Source organism: Eretmochelys imbricata, chromosome 15 (genome assembly GCF_965152235.1).
Source record: "Eretmochelys imbricata isolate rEreImb1 chromosome 15, rEreImb1.hap1, whole genome shotgun sequence".
NCBI lineage: Eukaryota > Metazoa > Chordata > Testudines > Cheloniidae > Eretmochelys > Eretmochelys imbricata.
The window spans coordinates 31283120-31310879 of record NC_135586.1 but is presented as its reverse complement, the minus strand read 5'-3'; the positions used below and the strand labels follow the sequence as shown (position 1 = coordinate 31310879).

Genomic DNA, 27760 nt, shown 5'->3' with positions numbered 1-27760 from the left:
AGTCCCACTTTCTCACAGGCGAGAGTAGACCATTGAGCAACTGAATGACAGAGGAGGGAGGACGTCAAGTGCAATTTGTGACCTGAAATGAGTCATGTTTGTCAAGGGCAAGGCTTGTCAAAGGGACACTCAGCCCGCCTGCTTTCCAACCTGTGTCAGTCTCCCTCTGCTCCCAGGAACCATCCAGTACGTTCCCACCTGCTGCCAAACGTTATAGCCATGGTGAAATGTTTGCAGAATGCAAGGGGAGCTCTCAGCACCTCTTAGGGCACTAGCAGGTCACCACAGTGAAGAAGTGGCTTTGCCTTATGTGTGGTGTTATCCAGACAGGAGCATCACAGGAGTGTTTGCCCTCCTGCAAAGCATCAGGCTGCTGGAGGCAGGAGATCACACTGGATAGCCCATGGGCCCCATATGCTGTACAATTCCTATCAGTACTCCAGGGAAATTGTGATTGGCACTCACTTGCATGATTACCAGAGTGTAGGTAAGTCATTATTTATTGCCTGTCTCCATCTGCTGGACACTTGACTGAGTTAAAAGTACCAAGTGAGAGGAGGATGCTGTGTTTACACGCTGCCTTTTGCAGCCCCTCTGCACCTCATGCCTATGGAAGGGTCACTCGCTCAGAAACTATCTAAGCCCTTGTAAATACAACATCTGCCCTAACAGTCCATTTTTACTGCAGTTGTTTCCAGGTTCTCAGTTCTGTGCCAAAAACACTGAAGTAGGAATTAAAGGGTGCATGAAAACGACCAGGGAACAGCGGCTGGTGACGTATTTATGGCCGTTCTCGGAACATTTTTTGCAGAACCAGATTTGTAGAGGGCACTGCTTGGGATTGGCGTCTTCTGTTTATTTGCTCTGAATTTTGATTCGCAACAGATACACTCAAACACCTGCATATATTTTCGAACTGTCTCACCCATGGGCGTTCTGGGCCAGTAACGATCCAGGCCATGCCTGAAAGGATGTCACAGAATTGGCCCACCAGCCTTCCCTGGGGCTGTGACCACATTTCGGAAAGCAGACTTTTACTGCTGGTAATTTGGGGAATGACGACGTCTTAAATTCCACCAGCATTTAATAGTTTCAAAGGGAGAAAGGACTGCAAGAAAATTCATCCTCATTCCTCAGCTTCCCAGCCAACCTGCCTCTACTCTCAGGGCTAAACAGGCCCAAACTCTCTTTGAACTGTAATACACTGTGTGCCAGCAACGACTGAGAAAACCCTGATGCACGACAGCCTGCAGCCAAGTATCTGCTGTTTCCTGTACATGGTTCCCCAGCCAGCCTTGCTACATAGAAAAGTCTGAGGCCCAAGTGGAGAGTGTGAGACCTTGCTTTGGAGTCTGATGCATAGACCCAGTGAATTACTGCAGTGACAGTGGGCTCTGCCCGTAGCCCAGCTTGCCTGGAGAACTGGTGTCAGCTCCTAAAACATGGCCATAGAAGTGAGTTTGGGATACTTTCACTCCTTCTGATAGGGGCTGAGTTGTACAGAACACAAGGCCAGGCCCCCGAAAGGCTATTTTAGACGGAAGCTATTCCATCCGTGGACAGCAAGTTCCCTTGATATCCAAGATTGCATGAACTGCAGAGGTGACAGCGAGGTCTTCACAAAACAGCATTCTACCTGCTCCGGAGCCCTTTTCTGAGCACTCTTCTAGACTGGCTCATTAGCAGCAAAACGCCCAGAGCTCTGGAGCTCAGGATGCTCCCTGAAAACAGCGCGTTCGGTTGGCTCTGCCAGGCCCTCAAGCTGAGACTGTTGCATGGTTCTTTTGGACACTGTCTGAATGCCAGTGAGCCACGGGGGAGTCAGGAAATGCTTTTCTGCAGGGTTAAGTGAGGGAGCAAGTTAATATAGCATAATAATGGCACTGCAGAGCTGGGCTGGAATACGATCCAGTCCCTGATTTTCAACTAACTATGGCGCTGATTCCTGCCAAAATGATTCCTTGCTGAGGCTGATCTTCTGCAGCCCTGGTATTGCTCCCTCCAGCATTAGGACTTGCAAGCACAACAGCCATCTCAAGAACAATTAGCTAGTGAAATGAAGAGAAGAGCACGTTTCCCTTCTGGAGCAGCCCTCCTCATTACCGGAGCAGCGAGCCCAGAGTGTGTCACAAATTATTTCATGCTGTGCTAGTGAAAAGAGCTTAAAAGAACCCAGCCAAGAAGGAGCCTAGGCCAGAGCCGGCCAGTAGGGTCCCAGCTAGAGCCCAGCTGGGGCTGGGACTAAAAGAGAAAGTTTCAGAGAGGGCGAGGCTGGGTGGTGGAGAGAACCCCACAGCAGCAGGAGTTTCATCTGCCTTCTCCCTATGCGTGCTGGGGTAGCCCTTTGCCAGGATCAGGAAGCACACACCTCCCTTAAAGGGCTTTCTCGCCCACCCACATGATCTAGAGCAGGCACGCGGTGCCATGCTGCAGATCGAGTGGCACCATATTGGCATGGGGACCCTTGTCAAAATGGGCCACAAGCTTCACTGTTTAAAACTGCAGATTCTGCAAAACGAGGCAGAATCTGTGCTAAGAACCTTCATCCATGAGTCCAGCAGATTTCCACGCAATGTGATCTAGGGTTATAAATCAAATGACACTTGTGTAATATTTTTCATCTTCAGATTGTTTTGCAGTTTCTCGTCCTTTTAGCACCTCTTCCTGGCTGGGCCGGGGAGATCATTGTCCCTGTCCGATCTGCATCTAAAATTATGGCATAGTTCATTTTGCTCCCATTAATATCCCAGACCCTCCAATGGGTGGGACAACCGAGGCACGGAGGTTCGGTGACTTCTGAAGATGACCCGCCGTTTCAGAGACAGAAGCAGGATTAGAACTTTTGGGCCCAGACTTGCTTCCCTCTGTGATGGAGGCAGCTAGTAACAGTGGCCTGTCTTTGCACAGTGCTATCTGTGGTCACTTTGTGCGTAGCCCACCTGCTGAGGTCTAAGCACAGCAAAGGGCAGCACGTCCCACCAACACACCCCGGCCTTGTAACAGTTTCTGGTGTCAGCAGAGCAATCACACGTGGTAAACCAGCTGTTGGAGGAAAAGGATCAGCCCAGCCCGTGTCAGGCCCTGTGAAGTACTCACAGCTGGACGTCCAAGAAAAGCCGCTTTTCCTCCCCAACGTGTACCCTCCAGATGCAGTCCTCTCCCTCAGCATAGGGCTCTGGCCAGTTAGGGGACAGGATGACTCCTGCCATGGCAGAGAGCTCCCCTCCACACATTGCTGAAATAAAGAGAGACAGAGAGAGGTGACTCATAAGAACATAAGAGTGGCCAGACGGGGTCAGAGCAAAGGTCCATCTAGCCCAGTATCCTGTCTTCTGACAGTGGCCAATGCCAGGTGCCCCAGAGGGAATGAACAGAACAGGGAATCATCAAGTGATCCATCCCCTGTTGCCCATTCCCAGCTTCTGGCAAACAGAGGCTAGGGACACCATCCCTGCCCATCCTGGCTAATAGTCATTGATGGACCTATCCTCCATGAATTTATCTAGTTCTTTTTTGAACCCTGTTATAGTCATGGCCTTCACAACATCCTCTGGCAAGGAGTTCCACAGGTTGACTGTGCGTTGTGTGAAAAAATACTTCCTTTTGTTTGTTTTCAAACCTGTTACCTATTAATTTCATTTGGTGGCCCCTAGTTCTTGTGTTATGAGAAGGAGTAAATAACACTTCCTTATTTACTTTCTCCATACCAACCATGATTTTATAGATCTCTGTCATATCCCCCTTTAGTCATTTCTTTTCCAAGCTGACAAGTCCCAGTCTTATTAATCTCTCCTCATAAGGCAGCTGTTCCATACCCCTAATAATTTTTGTTGCCCTTTTCTGAACCTTTTCCAATTCCAACATATCTTTTTTGAGATGGGGCAACCACATCTGCACGCAGTATTCAAGATGTGGGCGTACCATGGATTTATACAGAGGCAATATGATATTTTCTGTCTTATTATCTCTCCCTTTCTTAATGATTCCCAACATTCTGTTCGCTTTTTTGACTGCCGCGGCACACTGAGTGGATGTGTTCAGAGAACTATCCACCATGACTCCAAGATCTCTTTTTTGAGTGGCCACAGCTAATTTAGACCCCAGTCAAGAAAGAGATCCTGGAGTCATTATGGATAGTTCTCTGAAAACATCCACTCAGTGTTGTACAGGAACCGTCCTGGGGGCAGAGGGAACGCTGCCTGCAGTGCAGTGGGGAGCTCTCCCTACTCTGCCTGGCACAGTGGGAGCTCTGGCAGCCGACTTTGAGAAAGGCCAAGCCCCCCACTTTTCCAGTGCAGTCAACAGGCCCCTTGGGGGCTAAGGCCCTCTCTACATTTGCTGTCCTGTCTCTGAATGCTTTGCAAGGGCTCACAGACATATGCCTTAACTTAGCTACGTTATCCTCACTCACGTGCAGTCACGTTCTCTGGCAACGTGGTCACTAACACTGGAGAGTTTTTATTTGTGCATGTTCTCCTGCGTGCAGTACCGGGACAAGGCGTAGTGACCCCAGCTGGCGGAGGGTAACTGACCTCTGCACAGGGGCTCGGTGTCATTCCAGTAGGGGTCCCTAACATTGATACACTCGATTATGGCGGGTCCCTGCTCCAGGGAATGGCCAGGGTCACAGGTGAACTCCACCGTCGTTCCCAGGTTGTAGGTAGGATCGGAGGTGGTAAAATTCCCATTCTGAATGTAGGGTTCGTAGCAATGGCCTCGCTCGAAAGCTTGAAGAGAAACACATGTTAATTGGACAGGTGCAACACGGACCCTGCTCTGGGGAGGAGACAGCACCTGTCACTGTCTCCTTTTCCAGTTCTTGTGCAACTGTAACAACTCTCACTACAGGGAATCAACAGAGTCTGCACTCTGGGCCATCAGCTCCAAAGCACCAGCTGAGCTAAGGGGTGAGTCCATTAGCAGTACTAGGCTGTTATCCATTGTACAGACCAGTGTTACATAACCTCTCTGTAGCAGAGCTAGGGATCAGTAAGCTGCTCTGGGAAGAATAAGAACCAGCCCGAGTCAGTGCTTATCTCCCTGGCAGGGCCTCACCTGGGGTCAGGACTGGTACGTCCCTGCTGTATTTGTGGCACCCAGCAGCAGTGAGCCTGAATGCCAGTCTAGCTCGTGCCACGCTCGGGAATTCCATTGGGCTCCCCAGCACTGTGCCATCCGTCGGGGCATGTGGGAGGGAGAAAGCTGCCTGTCAAACTAAATTCCATTCCAATCACATTTGGTTTACATTTACTTTACAAACAAGAGTGGCATTTGTGTTTAAAGGCCCCCCTGGCCAGCCCAATCCCCAGCCAGCGCTGAGCAAACAGAGATAGTGCCCAGTGATTGTAAGCTGGAAACCAGTGTGTGGAGGCCGAAATTGAAAGCTGTCAATTGACTGTGACTGAGCAAGTTCTAGTCAGGGCTGGTCAGGACGTTTTTATCACTTAACATGTAACTCGACAAAGAGTTCAAGTCTGAGGTGGCACATTCTGGGCAAGCGCTCTCCTAGAAACCCTTCCCAAACTGCCGGTGCATGGCGTCTGCTTCAGAGCGTGGCCACCGGATGGGATTGCTGCTGAACTGGGCTCTTGTACAGGGATGCTGCAGCCCTGTTCTTTGGCTTATTTTACAGGCAATTAGGATTAATAATGGTTTATCTGGTCTGAGCTTTTAAGGCTGAGCCAAACCCCACTTCTTTTGTGTATTATCAACAGTACTATACACGCCATGCTGCCAGTTTACATATTTACTGAGCAACCTTCTTCCCTGGGATTATTGCATGTTATCGAGTCTGGTCAGAGACCCGAGGTCTTAGACTGATCCTGACAGCAGAACGTATTTAAATGACAATTGTGGCAAATCTCCTGGAGTTCCCTGGAATTCACCTGGCGTGTCCCTGAACCTCTCGTTCTCCAAAGGAGAAGCTCTTGGATATTAACTGGTTCACAAATGCAGGCCATTCCTCAGTCAGATTTACAGCTGCTCTGCCTGCTCCATGAGACTTCGCAGGCAGAAGGCAAATGACTGGAGTAAGATTACTTCTCTGTAATCTTGGAGAGGTTCCCAATTAGGCATTTTCTGCAGTCACCAGGAGCTATACTGCGTGGATCTGCACAGGAAGTTTAACTGGGGGACATATCATCCCCTACTGTAGCAGCTCTCAAACTGTGGGCTGGGACCCCAAAGTGGGTCGCAACCCCATTTCAATGGGGTCACCAGCACTGGCTGGGGCCCAGGGCAAAAGCCAAAGCCCAAGCCCCGGCCTCAGGTTACATGCCCCCTGCCCAGGGTGGTGGGGCTCGGGCTTTGGCCCCCCTGCCCGGAGAAGCAGGGCTTGGGTGGGCTCGGGTCGGCTCTGGCTTCAGTCCCCCCCTCTTGGGGCCGTGTAGTAATTTTTGTTGTCAGAAGAGGGTCGGGTGCAATGAAGTTTGAGAACCCCTGCCCTATTCTTTGGGATAGAGGATGCCAGTTAGACCACCCTGGCCAGATCACCACCCCAACCTGTAAGTAAGGCTCAGTCCTCTTCACCCATGCACCTGGACACTTGTGACTCATTCCACCATATATAGCACTCTCACCCACACAAATCCTCTCTGGGAGAATCTGCTTCTGACTTGAACAACCCAAGTCAATTATGACTTTATTACTCTGCCTTCCAAGTCCGGGAGGCCTGGATTTTGTTAGGTGAGTGTAACAGAACTGGAGAGCCAGGGCCTAAGCCAGCCCTGATTACAGGACAGGCCCCACCTGGGTTGAATCACGGTGATCCCAGGGTAAAAGGCAGCAGGAAGCTGCAGGAGGGGGCTCCTACAGTGAGGGACTGGCAGAGCTTGGAGCTGCAGGGAAAGGGAGTCTCTTGCCATGGTCCTGGAGAAAGGGCCAGTTCCTCAGGGAGGAGGGGCCATGTCTACGGTAAGCCTGGGTGGAAGATTGCTTTTCTGTTTGTCTGAGAACTTTGTTAATGTAATAAACCCCCCAGATGCTAAGCAGGGCTGTGGCTGACAGAGACTGTGGAGTCTGGTGAAGGCGAAAACAGGGGCAGGAGATAGTAGGGGTGTCCAGGCCCTGAGGGGCATTGGGTGGCAGACCCCTCCCCCGTTACAGCGATGTCTAGTTAGTGCTTTCTGGTACTTAACATCCCCAATTCCTCAGACCAGCCCGGACAGCAATGCAGTGATGCAGGACAGAGCTCTTGTAGGGCTGTCCATCCCAGGTTTCCTATGTACATACCTCAAGGGAGGGGAGCTGCACCATTCCGTCTTCGACGGGTGGGAGCAAAGGAGGAAGGGTTTGGGTTTGACTGAACCACCAGCAGGTCTGATGAAGGGAGACTGTGCTAACCCTCAAAGGCTCAGACATACCTGGTCTATTAAAACTCCCAGCTGCTGACTAAACAGTCACTGAACTGCGAAATGTGGAGAGCAGGGCCAGATCCCCAGCTCGTGCAAACAGGGATAGCGCCACTGAAGTCAGTTCTGGTGCTGTCAGTGCAGCCTCCCTGACTTACACCAGTTGCTGAGGATCTGGCCCTCTGTATTTCCAATGCGCTTCTTAGTTAAAGTGAACAGGGGTTATTTGTGGGTAGCACAGACCCTCTTTGTATAATATAGTTTAATTATGCGTCAGGGCACTTTTCAAATGTAAAGAAATTGCTCTTAACTCTGAGCACAGATGATTAGGCCTGGGGTAAGTGGGACTTAAATAGCAGGCAGGTGAGTGACACAGGCCGGATTATTATAGCTTCTAACAGTCACCACGGAGCTTTGGCACCAAATGCCACAAAAGCTTTTGAAGGAAAAAAGCCTATAAAAATAGAACAGCTGTACGGGAAAGCTGGGATTGTAGGGAAGTATTTAAAGTGCAGAACTAGGCGACAAGGCAGAAAACTGAATGTTCAGTGTCTTTGCAGCCCCAGTAAGGAAACCGATTCTGATGGAGGATGGTGCCAGGGCAGGGGGAAGCAAAAGGGAAACTAGGAGCAAACGGGAGGTTTGATTTTCAGTTTTCAATGGCATTGGAGGAACTGTGATTTATCCCCCCACCCTTTAAAAAAAAAATGTAGATCCAAACTGCCACTGCTCTAATCTGACTGCAACTGGTATGTCTGTCTAGCAGAATGTATCTGCAGTGCTGGCCGGCATCCCGGGTACAGGCTGGCTTTTTCCTGATTCCTCTGGACAGTAACACCCCAGCTCGCCTCTGAAGTAGTTACTAGTCCAACTCAAAGCTAAACCAAAGTAAATCCGAAGCTACGGGAGGAGGTAGTGTCCTGTTGCCAGTCTAACATTTCTGGCTTGACTCTCCCCCTGGTGTCTGGGAATGCTCTCTGGTTTGTAGCCATTTGTCCGATTTGCCCCTCACAATGAACAAAGGGAAAAGAAAACTCCACTTCCCAGACTATCTGTACTGCAGAAATGAGCACTCATTTCTTTTGCCTTGATTCCTGTTTGCTGGAACAGGTCTTTGGGGAGAACTAGAAGCTGCAGCCGACTGTGCATCACCAGTGACACGTTCGCAGCCAGGAGGTGAATCCTCCCAGCAGGGCTTATGCAGTTGTCACATTTGCAGCAGCCAGGCTGGGAGGGGAGAGGAACTGCCGCGACTTGCCTTCTGTAATTCGTGGGAGCCTCATGTGCAGATGGTCGCCTGTCTGTGCTGGTCTAGAGATATTAGCGAGTTGACTACCAGTCCGCTGGCAGGCCTGGCCGACTCAGCACCAGGTACCAATCGATGCCTCCAATAAGGCAGGGACAAGGAGAGGGGTGGCTGTTGGATTCTCCTGGTTCAGGAGCAATCAGCTTCCTATTGCTACGAAGGGTAACCCCTGCTAGAGTAATTGCAATCAGTACCTCTGTTAATTGCCTGATTCCACGGAGTACAAGCAGCATTAGCGAGTGTCTGCCTGCTGCTACCCACCAGCCAGATCCAAAATTAAAGGGGGAGTCACCTTCAAATCGAATGTTGAAAGCTGTGGTGGCCCTCGCCTCATCCGCCATGAAGTCAACGCGGATGGTGGTACCGTCGCTGATCACGCCTTCAAAGGGGACGCTCTCTGTCCGGAGGGAATCATAGAGGACGGCTGAGTGGTTTGTCTCTCCGCTGTACACCACCATTCTGTTCAGAAAGGGCACGGCATGTCAGCAAAGGGCTACTGGCTCCTCCACTGGCCACCTTTCTGTCTGGGCAGGGACCAAGCGAGCACAGGCTGGTAATCGCTCGCTCCACACACCCCGACCCCTGTTCATTTACCAGCACAGGCCAGGATCAGGTGAGGAGCTGGAAGCCCAGGAAGGAAGAGGATGAAATGTGTATGTGGCAACAGCGTGAGACATTTCTGAACAGGGAGCTGCTCCTTCCTCGTCACCAGGCCCCGGGCGGAGTGAAAAGGCCTCTAACTTGCCACTAAAAATAGGGAAGCAGGGGAAGTAACGCCTCTGCCTTTCAGCACTGTGGATTCTCAACAAGCCAGCATGGCAGGGGCCGTGCCAGTCGTTCCTCACCCAGGCAGGGGCCCGTTCGGGCATGCATTCGGAGGGCAGTGTTTGAAAGACATGATGCAAACACCAATTCACAAAGCAGATACGTCTATTTTATCGTGTAGTAAACAGGTGCTTTATTCTCTGCTTTTACTACAAGCCATAAACTGGCTTTATTGCCTGTTACCAGACTGAATTTTTAATGACACTTAAACACAAACATCAGCCCCATAAATGTGTGCTCTGTGTTATGGATGCCAACAGACTGTGATTTGTCACTTTGTGTTTGTGGGTGAGATGCAGCCATGGGCATGTGGGGGTTTTTTGGGAGCCAGAGGGGGCAGTTTGTGGATTGGGCTACTGATTATGAGACCCAGTGTCATTACACAAACCACATGCTAAATCACACAATGGGTGGGGGTAACTGTAGATGTTTAAGGCCAGAAGGGACTATCGTGACCATCTGCAGGTGATCCAGTTCCCATCTGGGGCAACGGGGCCCATTAGCTCTCCTGCCCCTCCCATCACTTTCTGTTTAAAAGTTACTCGGGGGAGTCCTGCCCGAGAACAAGGGATCTTTGACTCTTCTGTGCCAGCAAGACTCACCTCCTCCCATGATGCCCTCCCATCTCGTTGGGCACCCTTCCCATTCAGCAACACGTGCAGGGCAGGATGGTTGTGACCCCCCTGCACACTGGAGACTCCTGCCCTAGAGAATGCTGGCCTGTGATGAAATCCCCAAAGGGGCGACGCTCCCTACCCCCTCCCATGCACATGAGACTCACAAGAGGAGGGCGCCTGAACCCCTGGTGTGGGAATTACACTTCACCACCCAGGGCCATCGAAATCCCCAGCCAACTCGCTGGCTCCCGCTATAACGAGACGGGAAGTGCCCTGGTCCCGGCACGCCCTGGAGACAGGAGATCGCAGTCTGAAAGGTGGCGGGGTAAGGCCCACTCAGGTTGGAGTGAGGGAATACACTGCCCAGTCAGTCCTGAGGAAAACCCCTTGCGAGACCCTTGAGCCTCCTCTGGGTGGGGCAGGAGGCTGCCAGGTCTTCCTCACGCTGATGGCATAGGGTGGGAAGAGCAGCGTGCTGAGACCTGGGTGGGGGCGCCCCTGAACCCCGGCAGTCGCCCTGGCAGCAATGGCAAAGCTAACCTCTCTGCACAGGTCAGCTCAGATTCTGGCTCTCGGGTCAGCATGCCTGTGTTCCACGAGCGACTCATTGCAGGGCCCCTCACCTGTCCTTTTCGCTCAGCAGAAGCCTCTCAAAGTGCAGGTGCAGCTTCTGGCCCTGGGGAGCTTCGATGGTCCACACGCAGTGCATGTTGCTGCGGTTCCCGGGGTAGCTCGGCGAGAGAACTCGTCCAATGGTGGCATTATGCACTGTCCCTCCGCAGGGTGCTGGCAAGGAGATCACAGAGACAGTGAGACTGGAGCACACAGCCACTCAGAGCTTCAGCCCCAGCCAAATAAAGCGGGCCATGCACTCTGTACTGACAAATGAGTGTGTGCTAAGGAAGGGCCTCTTCACCAAGAAATGGGCTGCCAAATCAGGGCAGGTTCTGCTCTCAACTGCACCAGGGTAAACTGGAGTGACTCCACTGACTCCAAAGATGTGGATTTACACCAGTATAACTCGGAGCAGAATCCACTCTTGTTATGAGTCCCCAAAGCATTTAAATCTTCCCTGGTTTTGCGTTTCCTTCCCAGGGTGGCACAGTGCGCTGGAAGGATATTAGGTTGATTTATTGCAGATGCAGGTTCAAACCATGTGAAGCTCGTGGCTTTGTGTGGGTTTGACCCCAGATCAGGGAATGCTCTGCTTTCCACTGGTTTCTCTTTGACATTTTAGGTTCATTTAACTTGGGAAAGGAAAGTTAGGAGTGAGGGGTTGACCCGCAATGTCACCTGAACCCAATGTCAACTGAAACTGCCCCATCCTGCACAGCAAATGTGCAGCTGTGTGCAGCTCTGCATGGTGGAGACAGGGAAACCCCGCAAGCCTGGGAGAGTGGGATTATGTAGGAAGCAGGCTGTATAAGGTAGTGAGGGAGGCTGGGCTCTGTATGAGTGATTCTCACACACAAGCTGGGTGGCTCTGAACACAACTGGAAGCAGCTTAACGCCGAGGAGTGGTAGAGGCAGGAGGAAAAGCTTTTTGAGAAGAGCTGAGCAGATATATTGTCTCCCAGGGGATTTGCATTCTACCTCTGCCAGAAGCCACTGATGTTGTGTTCCTCACGCTTTACTCACATGAAGTGTCACTCCACTGAACTGCATGGATGCCTGCTGATGTAAATGGGAGCAGAATTTGGTAGTTTCCCCCTCTCCCAGGCTCACATTCAACTTCTAACACTAAATTATTCTAGAGTCAGGCTTGTCTTAGCATCTGTGTTAATGATCAGTTGCTGTACCCGAACAGACAGGTTCTGGGCTGCTCCAGTGAGGTCTAGATGCATTGATGCATGTAAGCACTTTGGGGCCTTGGAGTTCATATCCCAGGTAACAGTGGAAATGGGCGACTCCACCAGAATGCAGATCCATTACAGTGACATCTCCAAAGTCAGGTCTCCGTGGAAAGTTGCAGCTCAGCATGAACACTAGAACAAACACACAGTGAGATTTTAAGCATCGCCACTGTCTTCTCTGAGTAATTCTGCAATAAGAAGAGTGGGTGAAAGCTGAAGAGGTAATGGAACCTGGTCACACTAGCCCAAACACACCATTGTTGGAGACTTGTGTGTTTGTGCCATTGATTACTTTTCACCTGTTCATGCTTTCAATTAGACGTCCTTTCTAATTCTTGTTTCCAACAAGAATTCACTTGTAGTCGTTTATTTTTCTGTAGCTGTTCAAGGGAAAAATAAATATTCTGTACGTATCCCTGTAGGATGGGCTTCTATATGAGAACAGAAACAGATGCAGTGGGCCTAGGGGAAAATAAAATCGCTGGAAATGTGCCAGAAAGGCTAGACCTGTCAAGGTCCATATAAATAAGTAACCTGTGTCTGTACGGCAAGTGTCAGAGAATAGAGACGTCTGCTCACTCTGGCCCTGATCCAGCAAAGCAGTCAAGCATGAGCCTAACTCTAAGAACATGAGGACAATGGGTTTACTCACATGTCTACCTGCTTTGCTGGAGCAGATCCTCTGAGCACAGTTCCATAAAACAGAGCCACATGCCCCAAGGGGCAGAAGCCCCTGCAAAACTTGGGAGTGAAGCCTGCAGTTAGTGTTTGATTATTTATTCCTCTCCTAAGCAGGCAATGGCTTGTGCAGGGGGCAGACTGTGTTCAGCTACAATGGATACAAACCGGTTTTATTCAGAGACCTTAGGCAGCTTGGGGGCTGGGGTATTTCACCTCTCAGTCCCTGGTTTCACCCTCAGCTTGGGAGCTACCAAAAAATGTAAAGCAAATGTGCTTCTGCCCATGCTTGTAATGACTGCACTTGTGGCCCAACAGCCATTCAGGATACAGAGCCAGTGCCAGAAGGATTGGCACGGTAGATGGGGAAGGACATTTCGTCTTCTAACAATTCCCACTCACGTAGCATCTTTATCCAGGGCTCTGAAAGGATTCTGCAAAGAGGACACCCAGGGTCTGATCCCCCCTTCCCCCATCTCCCGACTGCAGTGGGAGCAGCCCCATGGCACGGGAGAGGTGAAGTGGCTTGCCCAAGGTCGCCCAGCAAATCAGTGAGAGAGTCAGGAATAAAACCCAAATCTCCTGGGTTGCAGCCCACTGCCCCAGCCACTCGACCATGCTGCTGGCCTGGTTGTGCCGGGGGGGCCTGGAGGGCGAGGCCCCCCGCTGGGTTCTCAGCCCCGGGGCTGGGGAGGGGCTGGCTGGGTTTGGCTAATAAACACCTACCCTGGTAATGAAGCTGAAAAGTCCCGACCACATCGTCTCGGAACGTCCGGAAGTAAACGGAAATGGAGTTGGTGGGGCTGCGAATCACCTGCCCCTCCACCAGAAGCGTCTGATTGGCTAAGACCACCAAGCTGTCATCGCCCACTCCACGAATGGCGAGCACCTCGCCCTCTGACAGGTTCACACTCTTCACCTGAAGGGCAGACAGACACCACCCTGGGAGCTTTGCCCTGGCCTGGCGCTCGATGCGCGACGGAGCCGCACCAAGGCTCCCAGGCCACCCGCGCAATGCGGACACCTCCCGTCTGGGCTGATTAGCACGGTCCCTGTCCTTCACTGACAGGGCCTGAGTCGCTCGAAGTGCTGCACCGAGCCTGGAGAGCGCTATCCCCACTTCACAGCGGGGGGACACCCAGGTGATCCGCCACAGGGAGCTGCTGGCTGAGTCAGTCGCAGAACGCAGGTCCCCTGCCTCCCCGTTCCCCGATGGAACCCCACTGTGCTTCTTAGTTGGTCCTTGTCCTGCATGGAGAGCTGCCGGGGGGGGGGGGGGGTATTGTGAGTTACACGGCACCCTGGAGTACATAGTGCTTTAGACATACCCTCAGTCGGGAACTGGACCCTTGTGCCAACATGAATTTACTGCACTGTTAAATTATGCTGCTATTATCGGGGTCATACTGGGGGAAGAAGAAGGTGGAGGGCACGGGGGTACTCTTCCAAGCCCCACCCATAAAATAAGCTCCGCCCATGTGAGTCATCAGAATGACAGTAGATTGTGGAGACGTTCAGAATCGGATCCTGCTGCTCCCCCTAGTGCCACTGGGTTCCCCCTTAATTGGGGGGAGAATAAGCAGTGGCACCTACCAACCTCCACCCACTTGTGGCTCCGAATGAGCCATCACTCAGCATCAGTTGTGCACATCTGTGACACTCCCTCTCTTTTCTTACCCGAAGAATGAAATAGTTAGTGACGCTGACCTTTAAATGATCATCACCATCATCATCATAAGCACCTAGATAATAGGACTATAAATAGTAGCCAACATGGATTTGTCAAGACCAGTCATGCCAAATCAATCTAATTTCCTTCTTTGACAGGGTTACTGGCCTAGTGGGTGGGGAGGGGGAGCAGTAGAGGTGACATAGCTTGATTTTTGGTATGGCTTTTGACACAGTCCCACATGGGATTCTTAGGAGCAAACAAGAGAAATGTGGTCTAGATGAGCCTACTATGAGGTGGGTGAAAAACTGGTTGAGAGACTTAGTCTCTAAGGTACCACAAGTACTCCTTGGTTTTTCTTTTTTTACTCAAAGAGTAGTTATCAATGGTTCACTGTCAGACTGAGAAGGCATCTCTAGGGGGTCCGTCCTGGGTCTGGTACTATTCAATATTTTCATCAATACTTAGGTAATGGAGTGGAGAGTGTGCTTATAAAATCTGAGGATGACACCAAGCAGGGAGGGGTTGAAAGCTCTTTGGAAGACAGAATTTGAATCCAAAATGACCTTGACAAATTGGAGAATTGGTCTGAAATCAACAAGATGAAATTCAGTACAGACAAGTGCAAAGTGCTATACTTAGGAAGAAGAAAAATCAAACACACAACTACAAAATGGGGACTCCCTCGCTAGACGGAATAGCACTGCTGAAAAAGACCTGGGGGTTAGAATGAATAACAAATTGAATAGGAGTCAACAATGTGATGCATTTGCAAAAAAGGCTAATATCATTCTGGGGAGTATTAACAGGAGAGTTGAATGTGAGACACAGGAAGGAATAGTCCTGCTTTACTCGGCATTGGTGAGACCTCAGCTGGGCACCGTGTCCAGTTCTGGGCACCACACTTGAAGAATGATATGGACACATTGGAGAGAGTCCAGAGGAGAGCAACAAAAATGATCAAAGGTTTAGAAAACCTGACCTGTGAGGGAAGGTTAAAAAGAACTGGACGTGTTTAGTGTTGAGAAAAGAAGACCGAGGTGGAACCTGATAACAGTCTTCAAATACATTAAGTCCTGTTATAAAGAGGAGGGTAGTCAATTGTTCTCCAGGTCCACTGAAGGTGGAACAAGAAGTCATGGGCTTAATCTGCAACAAGGGAGATTTAGATCAGATATTAGGAAAATCTTTCTAACTGTCAGGAGAGTTAAGCTCTGGAACGACCAAGGGAGGTTGTGAATCCCCATCACTAGAGGTTTTTAAGAACAGGTTAGAGACTGTCATAAATATAAAGGGAAGGGTAAACACCTTTAAATCCCTCCTGGCCAGAGGAAAAACCCTTTCACCTGTAAAGGGTTAAGAAGCTAGGATAACCTCGCTGGCACCTGACCAAACTGACCAGTGAAGAGACAAGATACTTTCAAAGCTGGAGAGGGGGAGAAACAAAGGCAACACACAGAGAGAGCTTTTGTTTCTCCCCCATTCCAGCTTTGAAAGTATCTTGTCTCCTCATTGGTCAGCTTAGGGGTTTTTCATGTCCAGGTTCCTTTCCCACTCTGAACTCTAGGGTACAGATGTGGGTACCTGCATGAAAAACCCACTAAGCTTATTCTTACCAGCTTAGGTTAAAACTTCCCCAAGGTACAAACTATTTTACCTTTTGCCCTTGGACTTTATTGCTGCCACCACCAAGCGTTTAACAAATATATAACAGGGAAAGAGCCCGCTTGGAAACGTCTTCCCCCGCCCCCCAAAAAAAATCCTCCCAAACCCTACACCCCCTTTCCTGGGGAAGGCTTGATAAAAATCCTCTCCAATTTGCATAGGTGAACACAGACCCAAACCCTTGGATCTTAAGAACAATGAAAAAGCAATCAGGTTCTTAAAAGAAGAATTTTAATTGAAGAAAAAGTAAAAGAATCACCTCTGTAAAATCAGGATGGTAAATACCTTACAGGGTAATCAGATTCAAAACATAGAGAATCCCTCTAGGCAAAACCTTAAGTTACAAAAAGACACAAAAACAGGAATATACATTCTATTCAGCACAGCTTATTTTATCAGCCATTTAAACAAAACAGAATCTAACGCATCTCTAACTAGATTGCTTATTAGCCCTTTACAGGAGTTCTGACCTGCATTCCTGCTCTGGTCCCAGCAAAGGCAACACACAGAGAGAGAGCTTTTGTTTCTCCCCCCTCCAGCTTTGAAAGTATCTTGTCTCCTCATTGGTCATTTTGGTCAGGTGCCAGGTCCTAGCTTCTTAACCCTTTACGGATGAAAGGGTTTTTCCTCTGGCCAGGAGGGATTTAAAGGTGTTTACTCTTCCCTTTATATTTATGACAGAGACAGACAGACATCTGTCAGGATGAAAAAGATTTGCTTGTTCCTGCCCCAATGCAGGGGACTGGACTAGATGACATCCTGAGGTCCCTTCCAGCCTTACACTTCTGTGATTCTGTGGCTGTATGGTCACAGGGCATCTGAGTTACCCGCTTGCTGAGATAACTGGAGGAATGTGTAGTGCTCAGGGAGAGTTCCAGCTGACTCTGTTGCACCCAGGGCTAAGGTTTTCTTCATCATCAGAACAGCTATGGACTCCAAGCAAGCAAGCTGAGATTTTGGAGAGGAGGACAGCTGCTTCAGAGAGGTGCCCGTATGGTGAATGGGAGTGTGTTATACTTTAAGGCTATTAATTATTTGAGTGACAGAAGAGGACAAATTTGATAATGTGACTGGAAGTTAGTAGGCAGAATAGCACATCACCCCTAAGCAATGCACATGATCTCATCACTGCGCTCCCAGTCAGCTCCTGCTTTCAGAAGGTGCATTTTGTTACGTTTCCAGAGTAACTCGCTGTGCTTTGACTTCCCTCCATGGGGTTAGCCTGAGCTTGGTGGATGTTCTCAGATAGGTTCTGTCTCAGCCAGCCCCTTTGCTCTCCATGCACATCCCTCCTCTTCTACAGCCCTGCCTACAGAAAGCTTTCATCACGTTGTGACAGGATCTGCCCCGGGATGAAGTGCCATTGCGTTGGTTCGGGCAAACCTGCTGTAACCTGAAGCTGCACCCCAGGGGCCTTTAAATAACAGGGCCACATTTTCAAGGGAACGAACCTGAACTTTGCCAGAGCACTGTGTGACATTGCCCCATGCAGAGGGCTGCGTTGAGACTAGTGTCTGCTCTCTGCACCGGATGGCTTTGATGCAATGCAAAGAATACCTACATTTGTAGATGCCAATGGCTGACCAGTGCCCACAGGGTACCTGCCAGTAATTACACCATTGCCCTGGGCATCTGGGCTGTTGTGTCTCCTCTGGAAAGTGCCCACAGCACAAACATTACAGAGCCAACTGCAACAGTCATGGAGCTCTTACAAGCCCCCCAGCTCCTTAAAGGTCACTGTCCCTGCAACCAAGCCAAGGCGAACTAGGCCGGGCTCACTAGAGACCTGTCAGTGCAGCCCCTGGTTCCATTCCTGCAGTGATCACTGCTGAATGATACAACAGTCTCTCTCACCTCCTGGTCTGGTTTGCTACTACAACAGGAAAAATGTGGCTTATTATTTAATCTTGCTGGAATCACTGCAATGCTGCTAGCAGGAAGTGACCTCCTCCAGCAATGGCCTTGGTTATAGAGGAAGCCCGAAGGAGTTAAAAGTCAGTGACAGAGAATTCTGAAAATGCAAACTGCACTGCGTGAATGCAGCATAAGAAGGTCTAGCTTCTACCCGAGGAAGAAAGCGCAAAAGCAACAGCGCTAGGACTGAAATAGGTGGCCCAGAAAAGCTGAGAGAAAAGCAGGTTTCTTTGTAAGCTAAATTGTTGTTTACAATTAGCTGTTTGCACAAGGCATCTGCTTGTAGGTACCTCTGCTTCCATAGATGGCTATTTACAGAAAATAAAGCAGCTAATATTTTCAATGAGCAGTAGAAAGGCCTTTTAATTAGTGCTTGGAACCTGGTAGCTAACAAGTAACCGCACTTTTGTTTTCCATGTTCTTTTAGCATAATAAAGAGGCTGGTATTTCAGCAGTGAGATACCCACAGCTGCCATTTGTTTTCTTAAGGATGTGAAGACCAAGGCCCTATATTTAGCACTTCCCAAAACATTAGCTTCTAATTGCATGCGCTTGTAAGGATGTGGTGACTAGAAGAATTTGTTGTTGTTGTTGTTATAAAATTTGCTTGATTTCTCATCACATAAGAATGATCATCTTCACAGCACCAGCAGATGGGCTGTAACAGCCAGGGCAAGAGCCCCAGCAGCCCTTGGATAGCACATTGATAGGAGCCTCATAAAGCAATTTGCAGCATTTTGAGCCTTTTGATCTCTTGGCTGCAAGGAGCTAGATTTCCTCAGAAGAAATGACACCAAACCTGATTAACAATGAAACCACTTCCCTTCCCCAAACACCCATAAACCCTTTCCTAATTCAGTTCCAAGAAAGTGCCAAATCCTCACCCTCTTCAGGACCACAGGATTGGGCCTGAAGGATGCAAAGCACTTCTTCATCTGTTACCTCCCCTCTAAACAATCACCAGCAGGCCAGTGAGTCCACACAGCACTTTGGGCAGATCTGAGTTGCAGATATTCGACTTAAGAACACAGCCCTTTGCCTGATTAGCCGTAAGAGCAACTGCTGAATAGGAGCAGACGGTGACGTACACTGTATTATGGATACATATTTTGGCCAGTAGAGAGAGGGCAGTACACATTCTAAAACTCTCACCACGTGGCTTCCTTGGCCCCAAGCAGAAGTATCTGTTTCCTGCCTTGCTGCCCTGGGGGGAGATTTGCAAAGGCACCAGTAGAGTGAGATGACCAATTCCCACTGACTTTGAAAAAGAGCCAGTCACTTGTGCCATTAAAAATCTGCCTTTGTTGTCTAAGGCCCCCAACCAACTCCTGCTGCCATGCGTGGGCACCTTTCCATTGACTTTGATAGATGCTGGAGAAGACCTTGCGTGAGAAAACAACCATTTCTGACCAGAAAGAAACCTTGTCAGCCATTGGTTGCCAGGAGAAGTTTTGGTTTAATTTTTAAAAACAAAGATGGGTTTCATGTAATGTGACAATGCAAGCTGGTGCATAGACTGTACAGCTGTCCTGGCATAAGCAAGGTTAACAGATCCAGTCTCAGGGGGTATATGTGCAAATCAAGCTCAGAACAGAGCCTTGTTTTTTTCTCACTGGACCCCTTAAACACAGGAGGAAAATATGCCTTGAGGCCCTGATCCAGGTGATCCCTGTGCTTAGCATGTGCTTACCTTTCAGCAGGTGAGTAGTCAACTTGATTATTCACCTGCTTAATATTAAGCATATGCTTAAGAGCATGGCTGGATGGGGACCCTGAAATTTACATATTTTATGTAATTTTCCAGATGCCTTTCAACCCCTCTCCTGTATTCACAATGTTCCCTCATTGAAGCCCTAACGCTGGCAAAGCGAGAGCTGTAGAAAATCAATGTTCCTCTTTTCTCCTTGCTCCCTTATTGTCATTCTGAACAGACTTGTCTGCAGTACAGAGGCTTTCCAAGAGCTTGTGTCCAGTGTAGTTTGTAGCTGCTAGGCTCTTCGGCTGTACCAGGTTAGTAAAGATTTCCTGATTATGATGCATGAGCAGCAACCTCCCAGCGTAAGTCCTAAGTTTCAAGGCTGTGCGCTGAGTGAACGAGTGCCGCTGGAACCCCTGGGAGGCGGGAGGGACTGGAGGGTAAAGTGAGGAGAGCAGGAGTTTCGTTTAGAAGGGGTCCCATTTTAGAGGAAGCAAGTGAGGAAGTAGGCAAGGCAATTGTGAGAAAGGCCAAGGGCAGAAAGTTTTCAGCAGACATGAAATGAGGAGAAACAGGAGCTTTTCTTCCAGCATTTTAAGTTGGGAGTACAGTTATGAACTCAGCTGAAACGTCAAGCTTGGGCTATGCTCTAGCTCAGAGAGAATTGATGGGCTTCATGGAGACAACAGCAGGTGAGGTTCTCTGGCCTGCATTATGCAGGTGGTCAGAGGAGATGACATAACAATGTCTTCTATCCATGGGGCGGATCCTCAGCTGGTGTAGACTGTCACAGCTCCAGTGAAGTCAATGTCACCAGTGGGGGATCTGCCCCTGTGAATCTGTGAACCTAACTACCTGCCCAGGAATGATGAAATTCACCAAGGCCTCGCTGCCACTTCTGTCCCTGTTCAGACCAGAAGTGGGAGATCAGTTTGGGTGCTGAGCTGTTGCACAGGGGTGAATTTCACCAGCAGTGAATAGGCAAGAATTATATGCAGAAAACGGCCAACTTACTCCTAGTCTTCCTGATGCGAGTAGCCCTTTTGCAGTCAATAGGTTAATCTGTTTCAGTAAGGCAAGGAGAATTTGGGCCACTGACTTCCAAGGGTGTTCCATGTGAGATGGGACTCCAGCACAGAAAAGAGAGGCCTACTATAAAAAAGAGCAGCGTTTGCCTTCTCTGAATGCCAGTGGATGTGGGTATAGTCCGAGTGTCCACATCCATGCAACACACATTGTACCCAGGGGAGAAAATGGTGCAATAACCCCAGCTGGGGGTGGGAAGGGAGCGATTAAAGGAAGAAGCACAACTGGGGTCATGGTTCTTGCGACCAGGTAGCTTGAGAAATGGATTCCTAATAGCCAGGGCTTGGATGTGCCAGTGAAGGTCCTTTAAGGGGAGGGGTCAACGGTACAAAGGGCAGTTAGATGCTCCAGTCCCACTGAGCGTCAACAGGCGTTAAACTGCCCTTTGTGCCCTTGCAAATCATCCCTTTGGGTGCCGCCTGGGTTAGCACCGGAGGAGCCCCATGCTAGAGAGAAGGGACAAAGGCCAGAGCCACTTTGCTTTACTATAAGGGCTCTGCAAGCTGCCCACTGCCCTCAGCGATGGCACCAGTCTGATCGCTGCAGCCAGGCATTACACACCGGCCCTGCTGTCAACAGCCACATTGCTCCCTGTGAAGGCTGAGGAGACAATGCCCTTAGTCTGCTGGTTCTGAGCAATACTGCACTTTATAGGACTAGTCACAAGCTCCGTCCAGGTTTAACGATCACTGGGAAGTTATGAGCAAGGGGCGGTGCTTTATAACTGGGGTAAGAACAGCTGAACTCATCTGCAAGACGGATAATGCCAGCAATTCCAGGTCACCACCACTGACCCGTGGGCTGCTTTCAGCTCTAATTTTTCAAAGAAAAACAAATTGGTGGCTCACTTTTTCAGCCTAGAAACAGAACAACAAAAGCAACTGTACTGGCCTGAGAGAGGCCGTGATCCCTATCCAAGTCACCTTCAGCATCATTCAGATTTTCAGACCCCGCTGGCAAGCTGGCTCTCCCAGTGCCTGGCCAGCGTTGGGAGCACCAGCTACTTGAGGTCAAGTCCTAGCCAGCCAGCGGGAGGCAAAGCTGCTTGGTTGGAGAAGGATCCCTGACTCCCCTGCAGCACTTCTCATCTGTAGATGTGAAAGCACTTTGCAATCTGGCCTGTGTTTATAGATGGGGAAACCGAGGCATAGAGGCTAAGTAACTTGCCCAGGGTTATACAGGAAGTCTGAGGCAGAGCAGGGAGTTGAACCTGGGTCTCCTGAGTCTTATCACATTAACCACTGGACCAGCGTGGCAATGAGGGCCTGTCCCCTCTGCTCACAATATGGAGGTGATATTGGCTCTCTCCTTCCCAAACTGCTTCTGCAGGCCTAGTAGGCATGGCTGACCAAATGGGCCCCGGCTAGGTCTTTGCAGAGTTCTCTTTAGGCTCCAGATCTGGCCAAAGTGAGCCCTGCCTGGATGATGTCTCAATTGGAGACACCCCGGGGTGCTGTTGGCCCCTGGTGCACTCCCTCTGGTCACATTAGCTGCAGGGAATGCATGGCCCCCAGTGGTTCCACTTCCCTTCCAGACTCAGGCCAATGGGTTGGCTTTGATTTACTGAGGCTGTGATGGGTTGGGTCCTGGCTCCCTGACACGCTCCCTGGAGGGCTCCTCTCCCTGACCCCAGTGTAAATCAGGGGGCACCTCATTGAAACCATTGTGAAATTGGTGGGAGAGGAGACTTGAATCCAGGGGGCTCTCAGAAGGGAGGGAGCAACATTAGGGTTCTGTGCCAGGCATTGGCGTGTGTGTGTGTGGGGGGGGGGGGGGAGTGGTTTGGAGATTCCTGCATGTGTGCTTGTTGTAGGGGACAATTAACGTTTTCTTGGGCTTCCTAGACGAGAGGCAAGAACTGAGAGCTCAATTCCTACACAAGCCAGGCGCACATGAGCATGCAAGAAATACATGCCTAACTTGCACACATCATTGCCTTGTTTGTTCCAGTCTCCAGTGCCAAACGCCCCAATGAAAAGCACAGCACAAAAAACCCTCTAGGCAGATAGAGACCTGTGCTCAGATTTAAACATTAATTCATTGTTGATTAGGGGTGAATTAATTGGAATAGCTGATACGAACACAGCCAAACTCAGCCTTTGCATAAGTTAATGCAACGCCACTGACTTCTGTTGGGTTTTCACCTGGTCTGGATTTAGCTCATTGTGTCTGTTCTAAATCACTGAAAAAATCCAGAGTCTTCCTGCCGTGTATTGTGCTGAAATGACTCAAGGATGGTTCTGTTTCCAAACCAGGTTTGTCAGGTGAAGGCCAGCCCCAAGGTCATGTTGACAAATTAAGAAGGGAAATATTAAAGGAACAGTCATTGGAGCAGCATGAAAATTGAGCTGTTCTGCTTTATGGCTGCTTTCCCAGTTTTCAGGGCCTGTCTGCAGAGGAGAAATTTCAGACTGGTATTTAGGGGGGAAGGTGAAAGAAAGAGCCAGGGGGGTTTATTGCTCTCTTGAAGCAGATTTCTCCTTTATCACTGGGAGATAGGTAAACCACATCTGTCCTTGGGACTCCCCTCTGTGTCTGGGATAACTTTCAGCAACATATTGATACAGTGGCCTTGTGCCAGGGATCATCAGCCAGGGAGAAAGGTACCATATGTGCAGCTTCCTGCCAGGAACTGCAAAGGGAAATCAAAGAGTGAACTAATTTAAGCTCCTGGAACATCTGCCATTAAGACGGGGAAGCGGAGGGGTGTGGCGGGAAGAATCCTTCCAACCTAAGCTAACAGGCTTGTTCGCCCCCCTAGAAAACACCCAAACACCATTGCATTTCAGCTGAAATCTCTTTAAGGAAATGATGTTTCTTGCCAAGAAATGTCAAGAGTTTTTTAGAAATGTAAGGTTTCAGAGTAACAGCCGTGTTAGTCTGTATTCGCAAAAAGAAAAGGAGTACTTGTAGCACCTTAGAGACTAACCAATTTATTTGAGCATAAGCTTTCGTGAGCTACAGCTTACTTCATCGGATGCATCCGATGAAGTGAGCTGTAGCTTACGAAAGCTCATGCTCAAATAAATTGGTTAGTCTCTAAGGTGCCACAAGTACTCCTTTTCTTTTTATAAATGTAATTTTATTATAATTAGCTGCTCTGTCCTTATCACTGCAATGCTGGGAGCTAATTTGCAGCATGTCATGGCTCAGGGCTTGATGTGCTGGGCTGCTTGCAGTGGGCTCGGTAGGAGGACTGGGGTCTGAAACGTCTAATAAGGTGAGATTCACGCCTGGGCAGAGCACCAGCACAAAGCCTAGTTAGGAGCCACTTATATTCTGCAAGGCCGGGTACCACTTAAATCCTGCTTCAGTCCCGTGTGTGGTACCTAGCCCTCATGCTGACTCTCTGCACAGAGGGGAATTTCCCCTCTAATTCATTAAGGGCCGGATTCACAGGGCACGGAAGTCAATGGGAAAGTTTGCATTGACATCAATGGGATCAGGATGGAGGAAGGCCAGGATGACAGAGCAGCTGAGGTGTGCAGAGGGGTTCTCCATTCAGGGGCACGTGCAGGAGCAAATTGCTCGAGAGAAGTTATTAGAACTCGCCAGGGACTTTCATTTTCTTTCTCTTTTTTTAACTTCAGCACAGACATGGTAATTAGCTTTTCTCTTTTACGCTGCTCTTTGTCTCTTAATCTATATTACAAGATGCTATTAATGTAGTAATGAATCTTTACTCTTCGGGATTTTTTCCTTCTGGCAACCCATTTAACGAGTTATACTCTATCCAAAGGCAGCACAGAGAAGGGCTTTTGTTTAAATTCAGCTTCAGTTTTTCTGCCTTCTCAACTGCTGCCGCTGTGGTGCCATTAAAAGGCTTAACCAGGGAGATCTTTTCCTGTGTGTTTCTGAACTGGACATTCCCCTGTCAATGCTCCCGCTCCAGCAGAGCTAATGAGGGGCAAAGGGCAGTGTTTTGTTCTGTGATCTGCCCAGGCCATTGCTCCAGAGCGCAGAACACAGCAGTGTGCGATGGGCCAGGGGCTGTGCTGTTCAGTAACCCCGCCGGGCCCCAGGTGCTGGGAAGAGATCCCCTTTATTCAGTGATGTAGTCCCCAAGTGCCTCCGCAGAACAGAACACAGGATTCGGCAGCACCCCCCCGCCCCCAGCCTTCCTGTCTGGGCCGCTAAACCACTTAAAGGTACAGTTCCCAATGCCGCTGGGACCCACTGTCAGAAATGAGGGCCTGCGGCGAGGCCTGGGATCAGCTGGCTAACCGCAGCACCAGCGTGGCTGAGCGGCATCGCCAGGACGGCGCACGTGGCCTGTGGCTGCCCAGCACTGACTCCCGCACCCAGGATCGCTCCTTTGCCTGCCGTGTTCCCTGCCCTGCTCCAGCCCGGCTTGGTTTCTGACTCCTGACTCTGGCTCTTGGCTCTGACCACTAGGCCTGACCATTGTCTCTGGTGGGGGCTGGACCAGGCCCTAAATCCTCTGGACTGTCCATAGGGGTTCGGCTGAGGAATCCAGTCCTAAATATGGACCACAGCTCTGCTGCATTGGCGAGGTGTGCGCTTGTGTCCCTGCCACAAAGCCTCTGCCGCAACTCGCAGTGCCTGGTCTCTCCACGGACGCGCTCAGGAAGGCTGCCAAAGCTGGCAGTGGGCAGGGAACTAAGGCCTGGTCTACACCTAAAACATAGGTCAACCGAGGGACTTCGCTCAGGGCTATGGAAACGCCTGTGCTCTGAGTGCTGTCGTCAGGTTGACCTAAGTCCCGCTGTAGATGCAGCTAGATCAACGGAAGAGTTCTTCTGCCGACCCAGCTCCTGCCTCTCGGAGAGGTGGATCACCTACCTCGACGGAGAAAACCCTTCCGCAATGCAGGGAGTGTCCCCACTACGGCATCTGCCACGCCAGAGCTGGGCTGCTCTAGCAGCTGCCGTGCAGACGTACACTCCGCTCTTCTGTCGCCCGGCGATCCTTCCAGGCCGGGGGAGGGAGTTTGTACGGCTGCTGCCCACGCTCTGGCTGTGCAGTCTCCAGCCCAGGGAACCCAGCACCAGCACAAAAGCCACTTAGAAACCAAACCAGGAGCCACGGCCGAGTTGCTTAACATGAATGGGGCTGCCTGGTTTAGCGGATGCAGCCCTTATGGTGTCATAGAATCATAGAAGATCAGGGTTGGAAGAGACCTCAGGAGGCCATCTAGTCCAACCCCCTGCTCAAAGCAGGACCAACCCCAACTAAATCATCCCAGCCAGGGCTTTGTCAAGCCTGACCTTAAAACCTCTAAGGAAGGAGATTCTACCACCTCCCTAGGTAACGCATTGCAGTGCTTCACCACCCTCCTAGTGAAATAGTGTTTCCTAATATCCAATATCCTAGGTGGGGTTCTCTGTCTCTCTCCCCTGCCACTCCACCACTGTGACCATTTTCAGCAAGGCCTCTTCTGCTTCTCTCCGTTACAGGAGTCAGGAATTCAATCAAAATCACTTTAAATGCCAGCAATTACCAGCACGAGTGACTGCATGGTGGGGGGAAAAATGACATTGCACTATTTCCGCACCTGACTCATGTAATTAGCTTTGTAGCCGGTGAAGCTGGGAGCATCTGTACATGTAAAATAATTAAAAGAGGATGGAAGGGATTCTAAATGACAGGCTGGCAAAACAAGAGGGAGCAGCAGGAAAGCCATTAATCTTTTCATTGGGCCGTCACGCTGGGCTGTGCTCTCCTCCTTCAGACTAGATGTGTGAGGCTGGGATCCCTCAGGGATGGGTACAGATAATCATCATGAGTGCTTTCATCAGCCATTCAAGCCATCCTAAAATCCCATGTTATTTCTCTTCCATGACTAGTGTGTGGCTAAACAACCCCGTCCTCAACAGCTTCTGATAAGGGCTGTGCAAATAATAAATGATGCTTAGTTGGCACGTTCCATCTTCTGATCACTTTAAAACACTGGATAATTAATCCTCAAAATACCAGTACAAGGGAGGCATTTAAATAGACAATGGTCCTCATTTTACAGATGGGGAAACTGAGGCATGGAGCAGGGAAATGACACACTCTGGGCTATGGGGAGTTGGTGTGAGAGCTGGGATTAGAGTTCAGGATCTCCTGTGCTTGTATCATTAGACCACAGTGCTCCCCTGAGACTGGAGGGGCTGTGGGCCAGGGACAGCCCAAACACTGACATCTCACCATGGAGCTGACAGCCTGCTTCCTCCTATACATCTTTAATCATGATTAGCCCTTGGATGGCATCTCTACCCATGAAAGCACTTGGGACATATTTTCAGCCCCATTAGCCCTGTCTCAAAAGCCCTTGGTTTGGAGGTTAATCAAAGGCGTCTCATAGTCTGAGTGTTTGTTTATTTGTGCATTCAAACCTAGTGATTGATTTGCTTTACATTCAGAGACCCCGCAGTGGCTTAGCAGATCTGGGTGTACTTGTGTGCCATGCAGCCATGACTCCTGTCCTGTGCACAGCTTGGTGAGAAATGAAGGCTGTCTGTGCAGAGCAGATATATGACCGGAGCCAGGCAAGGCTGTGCTCAGCAAACGAAGATCTGCTTTTGTAATGTAATGGCTAAGAGCCTCAGAAGTATCAGCAAAGTGAAAAGTGGAGTTCTGAAGGTGGAGAGGCTAATTTTATGCTCCTTTAAAACCCTGACCTACAATGGAGCAAGGTCAGGAATGATGTCACTGGATGGACTACAATGGGAGGCAAATTTACAGCAGAACAGTTTGTCTTTAGCACCTTCTCGATTCAGGAAACACAGTTATTGTTATAGAAAAGTTTTTAAAATATGCATAAAATGCCAACGTTTCAGTGTTTGCCCTGATGCTCGCTCCACTTAATGACCGTGCTACACTTAATTCCATGAACACCTTTTCCATCACGCATTCATTTTGCGCCATCAGGCTGCAACAAGGTCAGCCCTCTCATTCAGTCCAGCCACACATAACGATGGGAACAGGCTCTCCCGTTCCTTTGAATGCACTTTGCTAATTACAGAGATTAAAAGTGGATGTAGTTTAATAAGAAACAAATTGTAACACTGAAAAACTGAAGAAGAAAAAGGTCCCGAGGAGAACTCTAGTCTAGTGCACAGACTATGCTGATGTTGTTTTAATCACGTTTCAAGGA

General features: G+C 49.7%; 1 protein-coding gene across 1 annotated transcript in view; it reads right to left on the bottom strand.

Moving 5' to 3' along the window:
* The window catches only part of SEZ6L (seizure related 6 homolog like), a 146179-nt gene that overhangs the window by 29214 nt on the left and 89205 nt on the right, over positions 1-27760 (bottom strand). Inside the window, exons 4-9 of the mRNA XM_077835369.1 lie at positions 13355-13547; positions 11897-12082; positions 10721-10883; positions 8948-9114; positions 4533-4727; positions 3097-3235 (exon numbers count right to left, since the gene is read on the bottom strand). Coding sequence (XP_077691495.1) covers positions 3097-3235; positions 4533-4727; positions 8948-9114; positions 10721-10883; positions 11897-12082; positions 13355-13547 — 1043 coding nt within the window. The remainder of the gene's footprint in view (positions 1-3096; positions 3236-4532; positions 4728-8947; positions 9115-10720; positions 10884-11896; positions 12083-13354; positions 13548-27760) is intronic.